The sequence below is a fragment of the Citrus sinensis genome, chromosome 3 (genome assembly GCF_022201045.2).
Source record: "Citrus sinensis cultivar Valencia sweet orange chromosome 3, DVS_A1.0, whole genome shotgun sequence".
NCBI classification, from domain to species: Eukaryota; Viridiplantae; Streptophyta; class Magnoliopsida; order Sapindales; family Rutaceae; genus Citrus; species Citrus sinensis.
In genome coordinates this window covers 39,244,683-39,266,232 of record NC_068558.1, presented here as the reverse complement: position 1 = coordinate 39,266,232, position 21,550 = coordinate 39,244,683, and the positions used below count along the sequence as shown (strand labels likewise).

The window sequence follows — 21,550 nt, the reverse complement described above, 5'->3', positions numbered from 1 at the left end:
TTCACCAAAAGAATTTTTTGTTCTAACATGGATATGATCCAACAGAGAGGTGGATATGCAAATATGATCGAGGCTGGAAATATTGATCCATAAATAGACAAATTAGATACTCTCGTAACTATATTTTAGTTGATGCTTTCCTAATTTTAAACTCGAGCAACTTTTTAGTGAACTTTTTTACTATTGGGGTTGAATTGAATATTTATTAAAATATCTGAAAAGCATATACTAGATAACTTATTCTTGTAAGTGATAGAATAGTAATTGGTTCAATAGATAGACCATATAAATCGATAATCTGAACTTGATATAAAATTTACCGGGTAATGCCTTACATAACAAGAACAAATAAATAAATGAAACAAAGGAAGAACAAAACAGCAATTGCATGAAACTTCCGCCCACACTTTTAAGGGAAAAACTATTTACCCCAAATTCAGGCCCTGAAAGTCAAAACGCACCGTTTGGTTTGGTTTCATTTACTTTCCACTTTTCCTTACCAAACTAAATTGTGCGTTTTGACTTTCGGAGCGCAAATTCAGGGTTAGAGTTCGGGGTAAATAGCAACACTCCACTTTTAATTACTTATCAGATGGAGGCACAACGGCTTATTTATCAGATGCCGCGCTGCTGCATGATTGTAACAAGCACGAACACTCAATTTCCTCCACATGTGATATACATGAGGTGGCGAACTTCAGAGTCTCGGAGTACAGTGTGAAATGCTACACCATATCATTTTCACTTAACAACGTGACGGTTTGTAACAGCATGCATACAATACCCGGGAAACCCAGTAGATTTGAAATCTCTTCTTTTGTATTCGTGTGTTCGTTGAGATTTTCTTTTCTTTTGCCATTAAAATTTTCCCAGAAAATCTTTCCTTTTATTCGCGCCAGAAAATTAAAGAGGCCTTTCTACCGGTAATCATGTCTTCTCCATACCCTTTTCAAGTCCTTTTAATTTGGTGCGCGGATGTTTCTGTTTGGTTGCCAAGAAACTAAAAGAAAAGAATCTTTATAACTTAATTCTTGCTTCTGCTTTCCTGGAAGATAATTTTGAGAATAAATGACCCAAAAAAAAAAAATAAAGAAAGCACAATGCTTTGATTAATATATTGCATTAGAATCATTGTGAATACTTCTTACATTCTCTTTTGCTTATTGTTTGTTTTCAAGAATTTGGATCTTGATTGTCATTAGGTCTCGGTGAATGATTATCTTTTTCCTCTGTCTCTGGAATTTATGTTTTCAAAAGATTCTTATCATTGCCAGAAAATGTACATTTTCTTTCTTCTCAAGATCATCAATCTTTCTTTCTTTTGATTGTTCTAATTTTATCAAATTGAATTGTACCCTTTATTGTGAATGATGCCAAGTATATTGTTGAAAAATGATTCTTTCATCTTTTGATTTCTAACGTATCAGCATTGTTTCTTAATCTTCATCTTGTTGTAAAAACCTCAAATGGCTATCTTATTGGAAAGTAGGTTTAGCATTGAACAATCAGATTTTCATGGTAAGGGTTTTTGAATACAATATTTGGTGTATAAGGTTGTGATCAAACCATGACCAATTCACATTAATCTTCAAATTACCATGGTTCTATGAATTAGTTCTTTGTCTGCCATGTGATGTCCATATTGCTGTCTTGACTTCATGCTGTTTATGTTCTAATCAGTGTCATAAACCTCTGTAAATGCATCGTACGATATAAGGTGTTCAATTGATTTCAATGCATGGCCAGTGTTCAGGGAAGCAAGGGGTTTTTCACACACGGCAAGAGGAAAAGAAATGGCACGTCCAAGAACCGCGCGTAACAGGAGTCCAGTTTCCAAACAAGAGTCATATAAGTTTAAATTTTCTGATGTAGATTGGACACATAAAATTTCAGATTGTCCTGCATATTATCCAACATTGCAAGAGTTTGATGATCCTTTCATTTATCTGCAAAAGATTGCCCCTGAAGCATCCCAATTCGGTATGTTACCGTCAGATATCATGTTGCTTTAATGTGTTTTATTTATGATGTTGTTAGATTCTTATGTAACTGACACGAGAAATGAATATTGTATCTGTAAGCTAATTAGTCCATCAAAATTTCATACCTTAGGCATTTGCAAAATTATATCTCCTGTGAAGGCTTCTGTTTCTGCTGCTGATGTACTAAAAAAGGAGATAAAGGGTTTTGAATTTGGGACTTATAGACAGCCTCTTAGGCTTCCTAAATGGAATGCAAATGATACGGGTGTCTTCTTTTCGGGGGAAAGGTAATGCATTGCGGCTTCTTCCGCAAGTTTGGTTCTCTAAACCTACTGCTTTAGTTTTGTGGCTTTTTTTTTTCGTATCTGATATTTATGAGCATTTTGTTTTCTGTACAGAAAACATACCTATGATACCTTTGAGAGTGAGGCAATTAAGATGCTCAAGCGCCAATCTCCTCGTCTTGGGGATCTTCCTCCTTCGTATGTGGAAAAGAAATTTTGGCTTGAAATGACTCATGGAAGGAAAGGCACGGTTGAGTATGGAGTCAATATCGAAGGCAGTGCCTTTTCATCAGATCCTAATGATCAGCTCGGAAAATGCAAATGGCATTTGAAGGTAATGTTGTCTGTGGCAATGAACCATCTTTGATTTTTCATCTTTCTGTTTGCTTACGTTTTGTCTCTTTGATTTCAGACTCTACGGGGGCTGCCACAATCTATCTTTCGCTTTCTTGAACATATAATCCCAGTATGCTGAGTAAAATTCAATCACAGTTCATTTTTCTTATTTATAGTTTTGAGCAATTTTCTGAAGTCAATGTAAATTCAGGGAATTACTGATCCCATGCTTTACATCGGTATGCTATTCAGTATGTTTGCTTGGCATGTGGAAGATCACTACTTGCACAGGTACATGGGTGTATTTCTATATCTTATCTTCTTTGTTTCTATAATTTACACAATGTTCATACTAAGATCCACCACTATTTCAATTTTCAGCATCAATTATCATCACTCTGGTGCTCCCAAAACCTGGTATGGCGTTCCTGGACATCATGCTCTTCAGTTTGAGAAGGTAGCCCGCAATCAAGTGTACTCTCGAGACATCTTATCAGCAGCTGGAGAGGATGGAGCTTTCGAAGTGATTGCAGAGAAAACAACAATTTTTCCTCCTAAGATTTTGCTGGACAATGGTGTATCCGTTTACAAGGCTGTGCAGAAGCCAGGGGAGTTTGTCATCACCTTTCCTAGAGTATATCATGCTGGATTTAGTAATGGTAAGATATCCATTGACCATTTCTCACAATCCTTGCTTGCTGCACAATGTTTAACTGTTTGCCTATTTATGTTATAAAATTTTCGGTCAAATTTCATTTGTACCATGGCAGGTTTTAACTGTGGTGAGGCTGTGAACTTTGCAATCAGAGATTGGTTTCCCTTTGGAGAAGAGGCTGGCAAGCGTTATGCACGTCTCCACAAGATGGTGATCCTTCCTTATCAAGAACTTCTTTTTAAAGAAGTATCAGAACATGAAGGCACAGATATCCCATCATCGGTTAAGGCTACAGTTTTACACCAAATAAGATCTTTGAACAATGCTCTATTTTGCTTAAACAATCTGAAAATGCCATTTGATTATTTACAAAATTCACAAGGATCCTTTGTCTGTGATCTCTGCAAACGCGACTGTTACTTGGCCTTTACTGAGTGCAAGTCATGCCAACGTTACACGTGCCTTTTTCATGGTATGAGCAATGCATACATTTTTAGTTTTCCCGAAATTCTAGTCAGCTCAGTAGCTTGTTGAATTTGACACCATTTTTTTTCCTTGGATTCTCAGAGTTTAAGTCACGACATTGTTCATGTGGGTACAATCGAGTTGTCCTTTTGAGGAAGGATATACAGGAAGTGGAAGTAGTAGCGAAAAAATTTGAGGAAGAAGAAATAATGTCCCGACATTTGAATATAATTTCTTGCATTGGAGAAGGACTTGCCCGGAACAGCTAGGTAAGGAAGATTTGAGCATCTCAAGATGTGAAGAATTCTTGTAAATTCATTTTTCCAAGGGCAGCAACAAGACCTGAACCAGATGCAGAGAGCACAACAGAGAAAAAGTTTAGAAATTGCCTTCAAGCTTTCAGAGATCACTCCTCTGTCAATTTTGATTAAATAGCTGACTATAGTATTAGAAGTAGACTCTTAACAGATTGGTTTTTTTCACGGCGAGAATACAAGTACGGAAAACAGAAATAGAAGTAGAATCCTCGAGTTCGATTCAATCATTAACATTCAAAATGCATAGGATAACTGTCTTTACTGATCATGGACTAAGTTATTCTTATCAATTAGCGCAATAAACTCAGCTGCAACCCTCAAAGCATTGATAGAAGCTAACGAAATACGGCTGATTGACAACAGTCTGTCACTGCCACCTCCTAAATCAGAAACTCCTCGGAAGACAATAGAGGGCACTGCATTTGACAGACACGCCTGCATAACATAAAAAATTCAACATTATGATTCATAACAATAACTAAAGTTTGTAGGAACAATTTTGAATGAATTTTGTGTTTGACTTGTTACTGACCATCACAATGGCAGCACTCTCTTCATCAACAGTCGAGACATTAAATTGTTTGAAAAGAAATTCCCTATATGCTGCATTATCGAGGAATATATCTGCGGTGGAACCCCTTAATCCAACAATGACTTTTGGTCTCTCTGGTAGGCAGTATGTGTCATTCAAACATCGTCTTAACTCTAAATCCTATAGCAGATCACAGAAAGATATCAAATGAAGTCAGAAAAATTTTAGAATGCCCTGTCACCAACAGAATGACATACCTGAAGTTGAGTGGCAATATCAAACCACTCTGAATCGACGGGGAGCCAGAACAACTCTTCCATTGGTTTACCAGCAGAATATAACTGGCTTGGTGTGAACTCCACCTTTGCCAGCAAATTCTTCCCTCTTACAGGAAAATTAAAGGCTCCAAAATCTAGTTCTGGTAATTGACCTGTCTCCGACTTGAATGCCTTTGCAGAACAAATCAACAAATGGATACAATTAACAGCATACCCTCTGACAGACCAATGACGGCTTTAAAACACAACTTCTAATTGCAGATATATCACATACCTTCCATTTCCAAGAACCCGTAAAAGCTACATACTTCATCACACTAACATCACCAAAGGACAAAGAATTATTACTGCTTCCAGCTGTGCCATAATGGACTACCCCTCGAATATCAAATGCATCAAGTAGAATTTGTACTGTTATGCCTGAATTTACCTAAGTACGACACCAATTAAAGGCCAAACTTTGACAGATATGTGCATGTGCATGAACTGAAGTTGTGTTAGATTCAGAAACTAAAAGAGGTCTCAGGACAAAAATAATATTCATAAAAAATAAGGGTCTTCAATGATATTTTCCTTTTTTAAAAAAAAAAATTATGTCTATAAAAAATTTTATGTTTTGGTCGTAAGGTTTATATTACTGTCATAACCTCATCGAACCAAAAATCCTAGTGCTGCTACTGGATACTAATTAAGAAGCTTACCGTTTGCTCCCCAGTCATTACATAGATTACATCAACGTTCTTAATCTTCCCCACGTTGAATCTTCTTCCTGAGAATTAACCAAGAAAACACATATTCATATTCATCAAAAAATTTAAAAAAAAAAATGTTTTGAAGTGTGAAGTGTGTTGTACTACCAGCCAAGTCAATGAAGGGGATCCGTGAGTTGTGAACAAATAAACGGGAAGTGATGAGAGCCAATTCTTCAGGAGGATAAGCCATGACAAGTCCAATATAAGGCCCTCCAATTTCGTTGACTCTATCAACAATCCCATGCATTGGGTGATTACTCCTCAGCTGCACCGTGTGTTGTGCCATGGCGAACAATAGTCCCAGTCCCAACATCACCACTGACTTCACATCCAGAACCCATCTCCGCCGTTGATTTAATCCCATTATCATTGTTTGATGATGATGAGGATGAGACTGTCTGGATGGAAACTCTCCAAGAAAGTGGAAGAAAGTGGTGGCTGGGAAATGAATTGAACCACGTGCGACACATTGTTTTGTAATAATTGTACCGGCCGACGCCTTTAATAAATAAATACGACAAGAAGATCAACTTGCAGATTATTATACACGCGGGTGTTACCCGTATCCCGTAAAAACTCAAACCCGCCCGTTTTAAATTATTTTATATTCTTTTAATGAAATTTAAAGAGAGAGAAAATTGTCGATAATTCCTAATTTCCTAAACCCTAAACCCTAACCCCAAGTCCCAAGCTGCAGTCGCTGCGCAGTCCGTGGCTTGCCATTTGCCTAAGCGTCGTAGTAGCCACAGGCTCATTGATTCGCAGGTCACTGTCGCTCTCCTCGTTACAGGAAAATCCGGGTTTCAGTCCTGACCCGATAAAAGAGTAATCTTGAGTTTACGGGTCCGCAATGGCATCCCTACCACTAAAGAAGAGCTACGGATGCGAACCTGTCTTACAACAGTTCTATGGCGGTGGGCCGTTGGTGGTTTCATCGGACGGCTCATTCATCGCGTGTGCGTGCGGCGAGTCTATCAACATTGTGGACTTATCAAATGCCTCCATAAAGTCAACAATTGAAGGCGGGTCGGATACAATCACGGCCTTGGCCCTTAGTCCCGACGATAAGCTGCTCTTCTCTTCTGGTCACAGTCGGGAAATTAGGGTTTGGGATTTATCAACACTAAAATGTTTGCGCTCCTGGAAGGTAATTTTTCTTACATTTGTTCCATGAAGAGATTGAATTCATTTGGTTGCTGAAAAAAAAATTAAAGAAAATGTTTTTGTACTGAATTGTATTATTTTATGGCATCAAAGGGCCATGACGGTCCTGCAATTGGAATGGCATGTCACCCATCCGGTGGATTGCTTGCTACTGCAGGAGCTGATAGGAAAGTTCTTGTTTGGGATGTCGATGGTGGCTTTTGCACTCATTACTTCAAAGGTCATAAGGGAGTTGTCAGTAGTATCTTGTTTCATCCTGACACGGATAAATCTCTTGTAAGTCGCTCTGTAAGAATATTTCACCTCCACACTTTATTTTGTTGTTCTGTTCATCACGAAGTTATATACAATGGTAGCTAATTCAAATCGTTATTCTTGTTTTATTTAATGTGATTTATATTGCTTGAATGCTTGTTTTACTTTCTTAAATCTAGTGTCTGAATTAGAAATTTGCTGTGCTTTGAAAATTTGGAAATTTTCCTCAAGATGCTCCAAATTGATGGAAGGGTTTACTGTAAATATAAGTCAGATACTTCTCTTTTCTCTTCATTTTAGCATCCTTTTTTTTAGTGTTTTTGAAAAGCTGATTTATGATCTTTGCTTGCAGCTTTTCTCTGGTAGTGATGATGCAACTGTGCGAGTTTGGGATCTTTTAGCCAAGAAATGTGTTGCAACTTTGGATAAGCATTTCTCAAGAGTTACTTCTATGGCTATAACTAGTGATGGATCGGCATTGCTCAGTGCTGGAAGAGATAAGGCAAGGCTCAATCTCTTATTTATCTTTTTTGCAAAAATGCCCTTTTTTGCAGATTTGCTTGTTTAGTTGCATCTATGTTATACATCTGGAAGATCAGCTTTTGCATTTATCTGTACTTCAGCTTTCTCTAAGAAAATGTTTTAGGATCTCTATTGATTTCATTTTAGCCTTAAAATGTTGTATAGAGATTTGAAATGGAATCATCAACCTACTCAATTTGATGGGTTTATTTTGAAGCACATGATTGGCTGTGAATTTGGATGTAGATCGCGCATGGGAAGCTGGGCAGAATTGCTTTGATTTTGGAAGCTTATAAATCCTGCGTCAAACTTAAATCAATTTCGTTGCCTTTCCAAGCCTTTAAATTAATGGATTTCCTCTTTACATGCAGACCTTTTTCTTTTGGTTAATATTAGTGTAGTTGATAGCGAAGAGGATGAATTATGCAAAGTCTGAGGATTATCACCTTAGTGATGTCTGCATGTATACATGGAACAAGTAAATAGATGGGTGGTTTGGTTAGTTTTAATATTTGCTTGGACTAAACCAGATTCCCTCCCTTAAGATATGTTTTTTGGGGGGGGGGGGGGGGGGGGGGGTTGGGATATCTTGTGAAATTTGACAGTAAATCTTGTGAATTGACAGTTTCTGATTGAGTTACATAATATCTCACAATGCTGTGTCTTCATTCATCCAAATTGTTTCTTTCTAGGTAGGTAGTCTTTTTACTTAACTTGACCTTCGGACATCCAAAACTCCCATGCCCTCTTGGTTGGATGAAGTCGATTTCTGTCTTCCTGAATTGGGAGAGTAAGAGTCAGTCCTTTTTTTTTTTTTGGGAGGAGGTTGTCTGGGCGCATAGCAGTCAGCATCTTTAGAAGAATACGACTATTTGACCTAGATGGTCATTCTAGTTTTGACATGTAAATACTGTGATGGTCACGACTGAAGGAGAAGGCTGCTTCCAGAAGGAGGCATCTTAAACATTCTTTTGGCTACTTTTTAGGCCTTAGTCTCTAAGAATTTTGGGTTGATGCTTTTATTGGGGCTCCCATCATTTTTTTGTGAATTTTGGGACTGGTGTACACTTTGGGATATGGAATGCTGATTTTAATTTGTGTAGTCTATAGGTAGCCCTTGTGCTCTTCGGGCTCGCTTTTGCATCGCTTTCCCTTTCATTCTAATAGAACTCTATTATTTCCTCTGAAAACATCCAGAATAGCAATTATGCACTCTATTATTTCCCTTTCAGTAATGATTTGTCAACTTGTCATGTTTATTTTACTCTTGTACATTTCCCTAATTTTGCTGACAATATATTATCTCTTTGTTATCTGGCATCTTTTTTTCCTGCATAGGGCATTGAACTTAGATCCCCGATTGAACTTGCTAACCAACTATTGAAGATTTTAAGTTTATCTTGTTACGTTGAGCTGTGCTTCTGCTTCTATGCTGTTATTTTTCATATATTTGACAGATTTGCCTAGATAAAAGTGGACTCTCCTATAGCTATCATCTTTTATGCAAGATTAAGTTTTCAACCAAAAGTTAATGTATTTCTATATCAGGTTGTAAACTTGTGGGACCTTCGTGACTACAGTTGCAAGTTGACTGTGCCAACATATGAGATGGTTGAAGCTGTGTGTGCCATTCCTCCTGGGAGTGCTTTTGATTCATTTCTAAGTTCATACAATCAGCAGACTATAAAGAAAAAATGCAGGTCACTAGAAATTCATTTCATCACTGTCGGTGAACGAGGGATCGTGCGCATGTGGAATGCAGATAGGTAAAGGGTGATTTTTATTAACTACTTTGGAATATCTAGCATACACAATATTTTATTTATCAGGGGATTGTTTTACATCCTCCAAAATAATAGTAATAATCTGGTGTCATTTTACATAAATGGTTTTCATATTTTTTCTTAGATTTTGGTTTTGTTAATTTCGACAGTGCATGCCTATATGAACAAAAGTCCTCAGATGTTACCATTAGCTCTGAGATGGATGACTCAAAAAGGGGCTTTACTGCAGCTACCGTGCTTCCTTCAAATCAAGGACTGCTTTGTGTGACTGCTGATCAGCAGCTTCTTTTATATACCACAGTTGAAGTTCCTGAAAAAAAAATGGAGTTGATTCTGAGCAAAAGGCTTGTAGGGTATAATGAGGAGATACTGGATTTGAAATTTTTGGGGGAGGAAGAGCAGTATCTTGCTGTTGCTACTAATATTGAACAGGTAATGTTTCTCAGACTATTTCCTTTTTCATTTTAATTAAAACTTAAATAATCTCAAGTTATGATATTTTGAGAGTGGATGATTCAGATATGCTGAATATTAACTGTAATTGTTACTTATGAATTTGAATTTTAAAAGAACAATTTTTTTACGACCATATTCTTTTGAATGTGCCGGGTGTCTTTAATTGTTATTGTCCATAATTTTCTGATAAATATGTATTGAGGGGTTCATCATTTGTGCCAAAGTAGCTCCCATGTATGCGTGATAAATATCTGTCTTATTACTTTAGAATTCCTTCTTCTTATGTGGCTGCCTCTCTCCTAAGTGACTGTAAGCAAATGTAAAATAGGTTTCTCTAGAATTTTTTTCGTTGTTTTATTTTAACATAATTATGTATGAATTTTGTAGTTTTATACTAGGATTTATTTATTATTTATTGATCTTCGCTTATCTCCCATTTTGTACAAAATGTTGTTATTTATGTGCAAACCTATTCCTCTTTAGCTAGTGTTTCATTATGGTGGATGATATTTCCTGATGCGGTGAATACTAAGTGAAGTACAATATACAGTTAACAAAAAAATCCTTAAATGTATAGATCATCTCCTTGGTGCTAATATTGAGTAGTATGTTGTTCAGATGTGGGGAAAAAAAATTCCTAGGATATTACTTATCCTAATACCTGCATAATGAACAGTTTACAGTTACAAATAAACTATTAACTATATAGATGAGCCCCCCGGCGCTATTGCCTCTGATGTGAGGAAAAAAAAATTCCCTGGATCTCACTTGTCCTATTACCTGCATAATGCTTGACCAGTTCAATTTCAAGGTTTTGGTTCCTAATGATTTTGAATTCATATACATGCAGGTTCAAGTGTATGATCTTTCATCCATGTCATGTTCCTATGTATTGGCAGGCCATAGTGAAATTGTTTTGTGCCTTGACACTTGTGCATTGAGTTCTGGAAAAATCCTCATTGTAACGGGAAGTAAGGACAATAGTGTAAGTTCCTTGCCTTCTTTTGGTCATAAAGTGGTTGGGCTTGTCATTAGCACTCTGATTGCCTCCAGCCATAAGTAAGATGGCTTTCATTTGCTATCTACTTTGCTTGAGCTGTTTTTGTTGTTCAGTTCATATGTGTATCCCTCTCTTGCAAGTACTCCGCTACTTAGTATCTGATTCCATTCTTTCTACAGGTAAGGTTGTGGGATTCAGAAAGCAGATGTTGTGTTGGAGTGGGCACAGGCCATATGGGAGCTGTTGGAGCAGTTGCTTTTTCAAAAAAGTTGCAAAATTTTCTTGTTAGTGGCAGTAGGTCAGCACTTACACTTGCTTTGACCTTTTCTCTGTATAAAATTCTTGTCATGTGAGATGGTGCTGAAATTTGGACAATTCTAATTCTTTCCCTTTCTTTTACTGTTTTATGTGTATTTTTCGCTTTAACTTGTCTCTAAGTTAGCTATATTCACCTGTGGTTCAGTGATCATACCATTAAGGTTTGGAGTTTCGATGGTCTCTCAGATGATGCGGAACAGCCGATGAACCTGAAAGCTAAAGCAGTAGTAGCTGCTCATGGTAAAGATATAAATTCTCTGGCTGTTGCACCAAATGATAGTTTGGTTTGCACTGGTTCTCAGGTCAGTAGCTTATGAGGAGATTTTTTTTTTTTTTTTTTTTAATCTTTGAACCAATGGTGGTTTTTCATTAGCTGCATTTCTTTTTCGAAGTTTACAAATGGAATACAAAAGTTTTCAAGAAAATACATAGTAAATAAATAAATAGACAAGGAAACAGAACCATGTATTCACCTCTAATGCCCAGATCTTTATGAAGCAATTTTATGAAAATGCCAAGACAGATTTCCATTAGTTGCGATTAATTTTACTAATTATTGAACAATTTTCAGTTACTTAGGCTCACAGGATTTTGTGCTTGCACACACACGCACACTCATATGAAAGTTGGTCTTGTAAGTTGATTTACTCCTTTGCGTGGATTGTTCTGGTGGTCAGGATCGCACTGCTTGTGTTTGGAGGCTTCCAGATCTGGTGTCTGTTGTTACTTTTCGAGGGCATAAAAGAGGGATTTGGTCTGTCGAGTTTTCACCAGTTGATCAAGTTGTTATAACAGCTTCTGGTGACAAAACGATTAAGATGTGGTCGATATCTGATGGTTCATGTTTAAAAACATTTGAAGGGCACACATCAAGTGTACTAAGAGCTTCTTTTCTGACTCGTGGGGCCCAAATTGTTTCTTGTGGTAATGAGGGTTACTTTTGTATGCTGACCTGACTTGGTTAAGTGTCATATTCAACGAACTCAATAATCTTATTTTTAGGTGCCGATGGTCTGGTGAAACTGTGGACAGTCAGAACTGGTGAATGTATTGCCACATATGATAAGCACGAGGACAAGGTGCAGAACTTCTTTTCTTATTATTATACTTACCATCATTGCTTTTCCTTATTCTGTATGGCTATCTTACTAATTTAGATCTTATAAAATACAATTTTCAAAATTCAGTAAATTCTATGCATTTCTGTTGATTTTTGCATGATAATGAGTAAGAGGTTAAGTCTGTGTTGTAATCTGTGCTTCACTTTTCTCCCTTCCTCCTCCTTTCTTTTTCTCTCTCTATCTCTCTCTGTTAATTGGTGATCTGTCCTTTGTTACAATGTCGTGTCTCATACATGCTGAGTTCTGGTAACTGGTTGACATGGAGTACATATATTTTAATACATTGAAGGATTTCCCTGTGCAATCGGGATGCTATACAATGTAATGAACATGTGTATAGTTCACACTTGGGGTTACCTCACGGCAACTTGTGGAATGACAACTGGTTAGGTTAGGGATAGGTGATCCCATAAGTATTTTGAATTCACCTCAAACTTCTGGCTGGGTATTCCTGTAGTGTTTTAGATGTTTGGATGGTTATATTTTCAGAAAATACACTTTGTTTTAGATTGAGTCTCTTTTTAAATTGTGAATGCCATTCAATATGCTTTCTATGAAATTCGTATTTGTTGTTAACAATCTGGACTATTTTCTCTGGGAGATTGTTGTTGTTTATTTTTTGTTAAAGTAACCCTTCCTAAATGTATAGAATTGTTTCAATGTTATCCAAGATAGGATATCTTTCTGCTTTCCCAGCATAATCCTGTTCATTGTGCTAAAACCTTTTGTCCAAAGTTTCATTGTATATCATATTCTCTCTCCACAAGAATTTTGTTGTTCTTTCTTTTTCTTATAAGGAAAGTGGTTTGCAGATTTGGGCCTTGGCTGTCGGGAAGAAGACAGAAATGTTTGCAACTGGTGGCAGTGATGCTCTTGTTAATCTGTGGCATGATTCAACTGCTGCTGAGAGAGAGGAAGCTTTCCGAAAAGAGGTGAGCTGTTTCATCCGCTGTTTCATCCACTGTTTCAGTGCCTTATTGCTTGTCTAAGCCATATAGAACAGATGATGGATTAGTTTTCTCTAAGCCGGTGTCTTTAATTTTGTATTTTGTTTGTTATGGTGATCATACTTGGACCCAAAGGTGAGTTAGTTATGCACATCGGGTGTGCCTAGCTCGGACACTTATCCTTATAAAATAAGTCGGTGTTTACTTCTTTCTGAGCAAGAAAGAAAGGAAATACCATGGCAAGAAGTGGTTTTTAGTAGATTAAAGCTGGGTCCTTAGTGTTAGAGCTGCCCCACTAAAACAGGAGCAGTTGTGGAACTTGAACCTAACCTTCGCGCAAGGACAAGTTTTTTGCCTGCTAATTAGTTATTATGAAAGCGTAGTGTACTTTTTGTGGTTTAGGAAGTAATTTGTTTCTTCGTATTGTGGGTCCATGCATCACCTTGGCAATTACCTGCATTGGAATATTGATATCTGATTATCAGGGATTGTAGTTGTTCTGTCAATTTCTAGTCAAGTTTCTAGGTGGAATTTGCCCGTAATCACTCTGGCTATTATATCTAGTGTTTTTAGTAATCTTTTGACAATAGAGGTTTGCAGTACCTAAATAATAACAATTGGATGTATCTATCTTTACGTCGAGCAGGAAGAAGCGGTTTTGAGAGGTCAGGAATTAGAAAATGCTGTGTTGGATGCTGACTACACTAAAGCAATCCAAGTAGCATTTGAACTTCGCAGGCCTCATAAACTTTTTGAGTTATTTGCCAGTGTGTGCAGGTGAGCACTAAATTTCTTATTTTCTTTGTACTGTTGCTTTTTTCTTAGCAAAGTGATTTGCAGGAAGAGAGAAGCAGAACTTCAGATAGAGAAAGCCCTTCATGCACTGGGCAAGGAAGAGATTCGTCAACTTCTTGAGTATGTTCGAGAATGGAATACAAAGCCAAAGTTGTGTCATGTTGCGCAATTTGTGCTATTCCAGCTTTTCAACATCCATCCTCCTACAGAGATTATTGAGGTGATTGTGTTTTATTTATTCCTCATCTTATTTCTTTCTTTGTTATTATTGTTACAAGTTTTACGGGATAAAGAAATAAACACATCACAGAAAATTGGAGAGTTGTCTGTTAATACTTAATCAAACTTCCATTAGGTGCTTTTAAGATTTTGGGTGTCTAAATTTTAAGAGGCTAGATATTGGATGCAGAAATTGAATATTTCATTTTTGGGTCTTTATCTATCAGTTGTATGTGACAAACACACTGTTAAGTTTTGTGTTGAATTTTAAGTTCGGACCATCCTTGCAGGAATGCTTAGGGAAAAGACTCATAAAAACAAATTAAGAGAAATGACATACCTGATTCCCTCCCCCCCCCCCCCCCCCCCCTCTTTTTTTTTGGAAGTAGATGAAGGGCATTATTGCTTTTTAGCTTCACAAACCGATATCTCAATCCCCCTTGCCGTCACTACTCAAATTCATGCATTGTTTTGTGATGAATAAGATAATTTTACAGTTTTTTTTCCCTCCTATAGTAGTGGCAAGCAAAAGGAGCAGTTGTACCACTGAATGAATTTGATTTATAGTGTAAAATATTCCCTTAGCCCTACTGTATATGCAGCTTGTGATTGTGTATATCCTGATTAGTTTGATGTGAGACTGCAGATAAAAGGCATTTCCGATGTTCTAGAAGGCCTCATTCCATACACTCAACGGCATTTCAGCAGGATTGATAGACTTGTAAGGAGTACATTTTTGTTGGACTATACTTTAACAGGAATGTCAGTTATCGAACCAGATACTGAAGCAAGAGAGGTGAAGGCCGAATCGTTGGTAGACTCTAACGTCCACCAGGATGCTAATGATGTGGTTATAACAGAAAATGTCGCGAAGGAGCAAATAGAGTCAGAAGGAAAGACTGCTTCAAAGAAACGAAAATCACACAAATCAAGAGAGAGCTCTCATAAGAAAGAAAGGAGAGCTGATCAGACAAATGCAGCGGCTATATCATTGCAGGCATAAACAAAATGCGGAGATGTTTTGCCACTGTATTTGTTAGTTTATAACTAATTAGCCTGTTATGTATTTTATTAGTTAATTATTGAAGGTGTTTTCCCGGTTGCCTTCACGAATTCTGTGCATTCTATGCCATTTTTGTTTTTGTAAAATTACTGAGTAGGTTATAATAGGCGACATTTACAAACTTCTCTAACAAACATAAACCTTAATTTCCTTGAAGAAACATCATTACATAACTGAGGAAGAAAATTTATATGCCATAACAGCTTCAAACCGGAAATACTCTTACTGAATAAGCGTCTGTGAGGCTCCCAACTTTCAATTAAATATGAAGATGGTTTCTGATATTAGCACAATAAACTTATACCTGTTGAACTCTAATGATATGTTAAAGTAAAACGAGATTGAACAATTTGTCAGTCTATAGAATATCAGCTAAAATGCCGAATGCATATGAAATATGAACCAGCAATTTCATATCTGAAAATTGGAATCCAGTCAAATATATTGGATGTTTGATGAAAATATCTTAGAGGAACTTTCAGCACACCCCAAGAAAGTTCATTGGCCTGATATGCTCAACATCACTTTCTGTAAAATCTTATTATCAACTGAGTTCATTGCTAAATATTTTCATCATCATCATAAATTGCAGTTGAAAATTGAATGAACGGAAATGAATTTCCAATGTGGCTGTGCACGGAGCAGATTAAAGGATCTGAAGAGAGGATGGACGAAAATTTCCACGGTAAACATAGACTGTTACACCTGTCACATCATCTACCACTAGTAACTGAGATCACCTTATCATTCTCCAATATCAGATGTTATATCCAGGAATCAGCTTGAATTGGGAAAAGCAACTACAAAAGCTTCAGTCCACCTGTTACATCATCTACCACTTCAACGGGTCCTGTACAAATTGATTGTCAATATATATCAATAAAACCGCAAAACAAATATAAACTTTATTCATAGATTTATTCATTTGAGCCAAAGCTATAAAATGACTTTATCAAAGGTACTATTCTTTATACTACCAACCAGGTAGAAACTGGCAATTTAAGGTAATGTTCAGCAGGATATCTTGAATCAGCCACAAAATTAGCACTCATGCACAGATAATGAAAACAATAATCATAACGAAAGCATGGGGCTCCAAGAAACAAAACTAAAAGCTCAGATAACCGACCGAAAAGTTTGACCTTACCAAGAATAGCCATCACTGTCCTTGAATCTGAAAAAAAGAAGGATGTGGAAAAGAGTAAGTTCATGAAACAATAAAAATATGAAACTGGACTTTGCAAATATTTGTATATGAAACTGGAAAACAAAAGTTAAAGACAAGGATGAAAATACGAAAATACACAATAATTTCACTGACTGAAGTAGGACAGGTATCAATTTTTCTAGATCTCAATGGAAGTGAAAAGCAAACAACAATGATCTTTTGGCATATAAATTCATAAGTAACATACTTAACCAAATATCTGAGAGCACAGATTGCATGAAATTAATAATAATGACCACAACTTATAGTTCATAAATATGCTTTCTTATTGTATCAACATTCTAATTATACTTCTTCAATGCATTTTCTTCCAGCTCCGTTTCCCAATGTAAAGTCCAGATCTACCACTGTTTCACAAAGAGCATAATTTTAACTATGGCTTGATAATTACCATCAGGAAGCCCATATTTTGAATTCTACTTTTGGCTAACCACACCAACTGTCATAGATTTATTAATTATTATGGCCTGATTACAGGCCAGGAACGAGGAAAAAGAGAACTAAAAACATGAGTTTGTGAAAGAGAGAGACTAGTTACACAATCAAGCAAAAGAAAATTGTCAAATCATTTGGTTCACATGAAAATTAGTCATCAACCAAAAAGCACAATCAATCTCAATCGACCAAAGATATTAAATAAAATAATATGTCACTCACTTGGTGCAATCTGTGTTCTCCCTGCATCAATTGTAATATGAGTTGGCAATTTAAGTGATTTTGCCCTTTCCTGTTAATGTAGAAAAGATTTTTGTTAAGAATACAAGTTCAGATAAACAAAACAGAAAGAGCATAAACCATAACAAAGCTACAACCGAAGCCAAAAAAGAGAAAAGTAAGACCACAGAATAATACACAGGAAGGACTTTTAAGCTATACTAACTTGCAAAACTAGCATATCTTCCTCACTTTCGATTTTCAGCACCACCTTTGGTTGTGCACACATCTCCCACCTGTGTATTGACAAAATTTAATAAAAAAGAGTAAGAATAAGAAAGCAAAATACATATTTCAGAGTGTGCTATAAATCCAGATTAGAGTGCGGCTGTACCTGTTTAAAGCTTTTGGAGCCCGATAGAGGACCTTTTTATAGAGACCTAAAGTTGCATGACTATCCAAAGAAGGGACAGATTTGGATAGTTAATCAAAGCAAAAAAGCAGTTTAATAGTAAAAAAATCTAAAATAATATGACAATTAAGGATCATCAAGGTCAATGTATTTGCCACACTAGCACACTAGTGAAACCTCCTCAGTCCTCCCCCCCAACTCTCCTTCCCTTTTCTTCCCAATAAAATCAAGAGAGGATTACTTGCCAGTAAGGAGGCCAACTTCTTTTCTTAACAGTTCTACTCACACAATTTGCAGCCTAATTGGCACTTCTTCCAATTATCACAAACAGTAGCATCTTCTATGCTACAAATAAAGAATTTTAATTTCATTGATTAAAGAATTAATTAAACAGTGATAACATTTTCAAGCAGGCACGTACGATATGAAGCATCTGATGATAGGGTGGGGGGTTGATGGGTGCTAATCTCCCATGACACCTAATAGTTAAAAATATTAGATATAAATGTACAAAGCTTGTACCAAGAAAGACAAGAATAAACACAAAATTTGATCTAAAGAGTAAAAACAATAGTTACCTGCACTGGGCAGCAATTTTCCCTTTACCCATCTTAAGATCATTTCTCACAACCAAAACCTGCAGATAATCCAGGACACAGCATAGACCTTTAGTATCCACTTATTGATAAATTTTAAATACCCAGAAATCCCTTGAACATGTTCGCTGAGTTCTAAACTGGGGACTACTGCCAAGATCTTTAGCTCTCTCTATAAGCAAGAGCACACACGTGTCAATTGAGAGAAAAGAAGAAGTCATACCATTTTAAAATCATCTAGAATATCAGCCAGCTTTTCAATCTCAAGGGGTTCCTTGGCCTTATTTTTCTTGTTTTCATTAGCAACTGCTGCATTCTTAGCTCTTCTCACTGAAACAAAGAAACAAGCAGGACAACCTTTCCCAATGCAATATCCAAACGCAAGGCATCCAGCTCCAAATAAGATGGTGCTCAGCCATGACAGATCCATCATTCCCAAACCCAAACAAAACCCCAGCAGGTACTTAAGTCTCGGCCAAAATCAAGCTAGAAGCTGACAGCAAATCAACCATATGTATGCAACAACAAGCCTACCTAGAAAAGCCAGATCAAAATGGAACATCAGTATAATAGAATATCAATAACTCTACACATATCCACATGTTAGTATATCCAATGTACTAGATTGCAAGCAACCACAAACCTAGTTTTATAGATTGCACTAACAAATGTTTAAATTTTTCTTTTTGCGCTGAAAATAATAACGACTCCACAGCCTCATACAAAAAATTTACTTTGTCTTAATTAATACTTAAAAGTTTTAAGTTACTAAATTGTTCGAATTCTCAACATTGCAAAATGTGGAAACTCTTTCTATAAACTGACATGGAATAACAGCATTGATCAGATGAAAACACCATATGGCTACCCACATGATTTATTTCCATTGTTTCGTGCTTTCATCCAACCAATACCGTTATCCCGCACCAGTTTGTTGAGCTTGAAGCTCTAGCATCACTCTTAATTTAAACTGGCAATTTGATCAAGTACCACATTTCAATAAATATAATGGCATTCAAAATTAAATACTTTGCTCAAGTCATTTGTGAATGGAATTAACTAGTTAGAAACTAAAGACAGGAACAAAAATGATGATTTTTTCAGTCCATAAACGAGTGAAAAATTACTATATTTTAGGGATCATTTTGAAATTTACATTGATATGATTGTGTTCCAAAGATTTTCTAAATTGATACTTTTGTTAATCGAGAGTAAAAACTACAGAAGAAAGAGAACACACTAGAAATAAAAAAAAAAAAAAAAAGAAACCTTAAGTAGCTGCACGCAACTGACGGACTGTTGATCGGACGGCGTTGAACTCACGCAGACATTGAGGGTTTTAGGCGCTGGAGCCGCCGTCTTGAGATGAGACGAAGGTGATGGGGAAACTTTTAAGAGTCCGTTTGAATTTAGTGGTAACAATGGGTCGGGTGAGGCCGGCTTGACCCATCAGCCCGTATCTTTAAACATCATTTTAGTGTTATTGAAATTTGGGCTTAATTTCATATTTTTATTATGAAAATATTAACGTGTCGGTTACTCTCGCTGTCAAATCAATTGGAATTTGGCACTTAAATATCATTATTGCACATTAGTTGACATCCAGGCTGTGTTAAAAAGTTAAAAACAGTTTTGAACGTTAGATTTAGAAGATTTTGAAAAAAATCAGTTTAAAATCAGTTTTGTAAGGTAATTTACATTCACTATTTAGAATTAATTTGAATTATACTCTCGAACGTATTTATAAATTAAAATATAAAAAAATTTAATTTTCATGCGTAGATTTAAAGAAAGTTATCAGAAAAAAAAAAAATTGTAAATGCACCGTCGCGGTCGACTGTGGAGCCCGCTGCTCTTTTTTTCTTTTTAATAAACTGAGCATCATTTCAGAAAATAAAAATAAAAAATAAATTGACCATTGCGTGTTGGTGGGACAAAGGTTACTAGTTAATCCAACGGTGACGATGACAAACAGAAGAATTCATCACCCGACATCTGTTGACTTTGACTGGAATTTACATAAAATACAAAAACTACACAAATACTATAAATAAATCTGGTACTGACACACGACGTGCGTGTATCCGATAAAACTCAATCTCAGCCCTTTATTCTCATTTTGCATTAGAGGAAGGAACTCTGGACCCTTGTACTTGCATAGACACTGTCCTTCATTCTTAGGATCGATGACCAATGTGTTGTTGGTTCAATCAGGAATCGGACCCCGATTTAAGTTAATCACTTAGCTTGTGAGTGAATTAAATGTTTATAAGAAATTTAATTTTCAGCAAATGCTCTCAAAATGTTATGGATGGTTTGAGTTTGCCAGTGTTGTAGGATTTTCTTTTTCTTTTTTTTTTTTATATCTAAAGCATATTTTCGAACTGATAGAAACAAATTTCAACAAATTTTGATGAACTATCGATATGCTACTTAGATTATTTTAGATATAGACCCAGAATTTTACACTTCCGTTTAAACACATACTTGAAAGACAGTGGCAAGGTCAATGCCTTAATTTGTCATGTATGATCCTTGCTGCCTTTTGGTTCGGCTCTTTCCTAATAGGAATGGCAATTTTTCGTGGTGAGATGGGATCCTGCGGGATCCTGTCTTATTTTTTGATGAGATTGAAATATATTTTAATCTTAAAAAAAGATAAAAAGATGAGAATGAGACATTTTTTTTTTTATTATGGTTATGTATACGGGACAAAACCGCGATTGGTAATTCTCATCTTACCCCATCTCATTGCCAACCATAGTTGTTGGTATGGTTTATTATTATATTGTTAAATTATTTGATATTTTAACACGGATAAAGTTGGTTGTTGTCCAAATTTATAGCTTTTGAAGCATAAGTCTTAATATTAATGTGTAATGGATGCAAACAAGTAATTAAAAAATATTAGCATAAAATCGTATTCGAACATGTATGTAGTCAAAATAAAACTAATATTTGGTTATTCGACTTTGTATTTATTAAAGATTTTTACTATATTGAATTATAATTATTTAAAAAAAGTCAAAATTTATTTGTTTACATTCAGAATTGTTCGGGATATTGTGATGAGACGGAATATTAAATGGGACGAGTTTAGGACAGATTTTTGTTCCCCAAAAATATGAAGGGGTCGGAATGAGACATTTTTTTTTTTTAATTTCACTTGCATATACATGACAGGTCCGGGATTGGCAAATCTTGTCCCATCCCGTTTCATTGCCAACCTTATTCTCTAACGTTGTAACTTGATTCAAATTTCAGCACACTACTATCTTGATCCAAACTTGAAGTTTTACATACTAAATACAAGCATGAACGAGAGAAAGAAATAAACGAGTGTCACTTTACTTTGGGCAAGGTGTAAGTGACCCAACATTAACTTTAAGTAGGGCACAATTATTTAATAGTGTGT

General features: G+C 36.1%; 4 protein-coding genes across 8 annotated transcripts; 2 read left to right on the top strand and 2 right to left on the bottom strand.

The window, feature by feature from the left end:
• Positions 1-1,793: 1,793 nt before the first annotated feature.
• LOC102612363 (lysine-specific demethylase JMJ13-like) lies at positions 1,794-3,791 on the top strand. Its single transcript, XM_025098156.2, has 7 exons — positions 1,794-1,980; positions 2,113-2,269; positions 2,381-2,600; positions 2,679-2,732; positions 2,814-2,893; positions 2,984-3,261; positions 3,373-3,791. The coding sequence occupies exons 1-7, from the start codon at positions 1,794-1,796 to the stop codon at positions 3,789-3,791; spliced, it is 1,395 nt and encodes a 464-aa protein (XP_024953924.2).
• Positions 3,792-4,143: 352 nt separating this feature from the next.
• On the bottom strand, positions 4,144-6,089 carry LOC102618432 (bark storage protein A-like). Its single transcript, XM_006478873.3, has 6 exons — positions 5,707-6,089; positions 5,551-5,618; positions 5,124-5,279; positions 4,829-5,020; positions 4,572-4,751; positions 4,144-4,474 (listed from the first exon to the last, which is right to left on the bottom strand). The coding sequence occupies exons 1-6, from the start codon at positions 5,969-5,971 to the stop codon at positions 4,298-4,300; spliced, it is 1,038 nt and encodes a 345-aa protein (XP_006478936.2). The 5' UTR covers positions 5,972-6,089; the 3' UTR covers positions 4,144-4,297.
• A 57-nt stretch (positions 6,090-6,146) lies between these two features.
• LOC102617966 (protein TORMOZ EMBRYO DEFECTIVE) lies at positions 6,147-15,366 on the top strand. 2 transcript variants are annotated; one of them, XM_006478871.4, is made up of 14 exons: positions 6,147-6,748; positions 6,859-7,041; positions 7,373-7,522; positions 9,091-9,308; positions 9,476-9,758; positions 10,633-10,767; positions 10,962-11,080; positions 11,246-11,402; positions 11,778-12,024; positions 12,103-12,179; positions 13,034-13,153; positions 13,815-13,945; positions 14,009-14,183; positions 14,829-15,366. In XM_006478871.4, the coding sequence occupies exons 1-14, from the start codon at positions 6,452-6,454 to the stop codon at positions 15,183-15,185; spliced, it is 2,649 nt and encodes an 882-aa protein (XP_006478934.2). In that variant the 5' UTR covers positions 6,147-6,451; the 3' UTR covers positions 15,186-15,366. The 2 variants fall into 2 exon arrangements, with proteins under 2 accessions (XP_006478934.2, XP_006478935.2); XM_006478872.4 differs by having other exon boundaries at positions 6,585-6,748; positions 6,923-7,041.
• Positions 15,367-15,636: 270 nt separating this feature from the next.
• LOC102617576 (uncharacterized) lies at positions 15,637-19,606 on the bottom strand. Of its 4 annotated transcripts, none has more exons than XR_008053000.1 (9): positions 19,405-19,603; positions 18,359-18,669; positions 18,118-18,176; positions 17,522-17,581; positions 17,354-17,423; positions 17,131-17,200; positions 16,388-16,419; positions 15,986-16,095; positions 15,637-15,900 (listed from the first exon to the last, which is right to left on the bottom strand). XR_008053000.1 is itself a non-coding variant. In XM_006478870.4 (8 exons), the coding sequence occupies exons 2-8, from the start codon at positions 18,566-18,568 to the stop codon at positions 16,046-16,048; spliced, it is 546 nt and encodes a 181-aa protein (XP_006478933.1). In that variant the 5' UTR covers positions 18,569-18,669; positions 19,405-19,606; the 3' UTR covers positions 15,637-16,045. The 4 variants fall into 4 exon arrangements, 2 of the variants coding, with proteins under 2 accessions (XP_006478933.1, XP_052292799.1); XR_370786.4 differs by having other exon boundaries at positions 16,393-16,419; positions 19,405-19,601; XM_006478870.4 differs by having other exon boundaries at positions 15,637-16,095; positions 16,393-16,419; positions 19,405-19,606.
• Positions 19,607-21,550: the final 1,944 nt, after the last annotated feature.

Coding starts and splice junctions, on each gene's coding strand:
- LOC102612363 (XM_025098156.2), top strand. CDS start 1,794: ATGGCACGTCCAAGAACCGCGCGTAACAGGAGTCCAGTTTCCAAACAA. Junction 2,601..2,678: donor AATGCAAATGGCATTTGAAG/GTAATGTTGTCT, acceptor CTTTGATTTCAG/ACTCTACGGGGGCTGCCACA. Junction 3,262..3,372: donor TCATGCTGGATTTAGTAATG/GTAAGATATCCA, acceptor GTACCATGGCAG/GTTTTAACTGTGGTGAGGCT.
- LOC102617576 (XM_006478870.4), bottom strand. CDS start 18,568: ATGATGGATCTGTCATGGCTGAGCACCATCTTATTTGGAGCTGGATGC. Junction 17,201..17,353: donor AAGATATGCTAGTTTTGCAA/GTTAGTATAGCT, acceptor CTACATTAACAG/GAAAGGGCAAAATCACTTAA. Junction 16,096..16,392: donor GACAGTGATGGCTATTCTTG/GTAAGGTCAAAC, acceptor CAATTTGTACAG/GACCCGTTGAAGTGGTAGAT.
- LOC102617966 (XM_006478871.4), top strand. CDS start 6,452: ATGGCATCCCTACCACTAAAGAAGAGCTACGGATGCGAACCTGTCTTA. Junction 13,154..13,814: donor AGGAAGCTTTCCGAAAAGAG/GTGAGCTGTTTC, acceptor TACGTCGAGCAG/GAAGAAGCGGTTTTGAGAGG. Junction 13,946..14,008: donor TTATTTGCCAGTGTGTGCAG/GTGAGCACTAAA, acceptor AGTGATTTGCAG/GAAGAGAGAAGCAGAACTTC.
- LOC102618432 (XM_006478873.3), bottom strand. CDS start 5,971: ATGATAATGGGATTAAATCAACGGCGGAGATGGGTTCTGGATGTGAAG. Junction 5,021..5,123: donor CGGGTTCTTGGAAATGGAAG/GTATGTGATATA, acceptor TGTTCTGCAAAG/GCATTCAAGTCGGAGACAGG. Junction 4,752..4,828: donor ATATTGCCACTCAACTTCAG/GTATGTCATTCT, acceptor GATCTGCTATAG/GATTTAGAGTTAAGACGATG.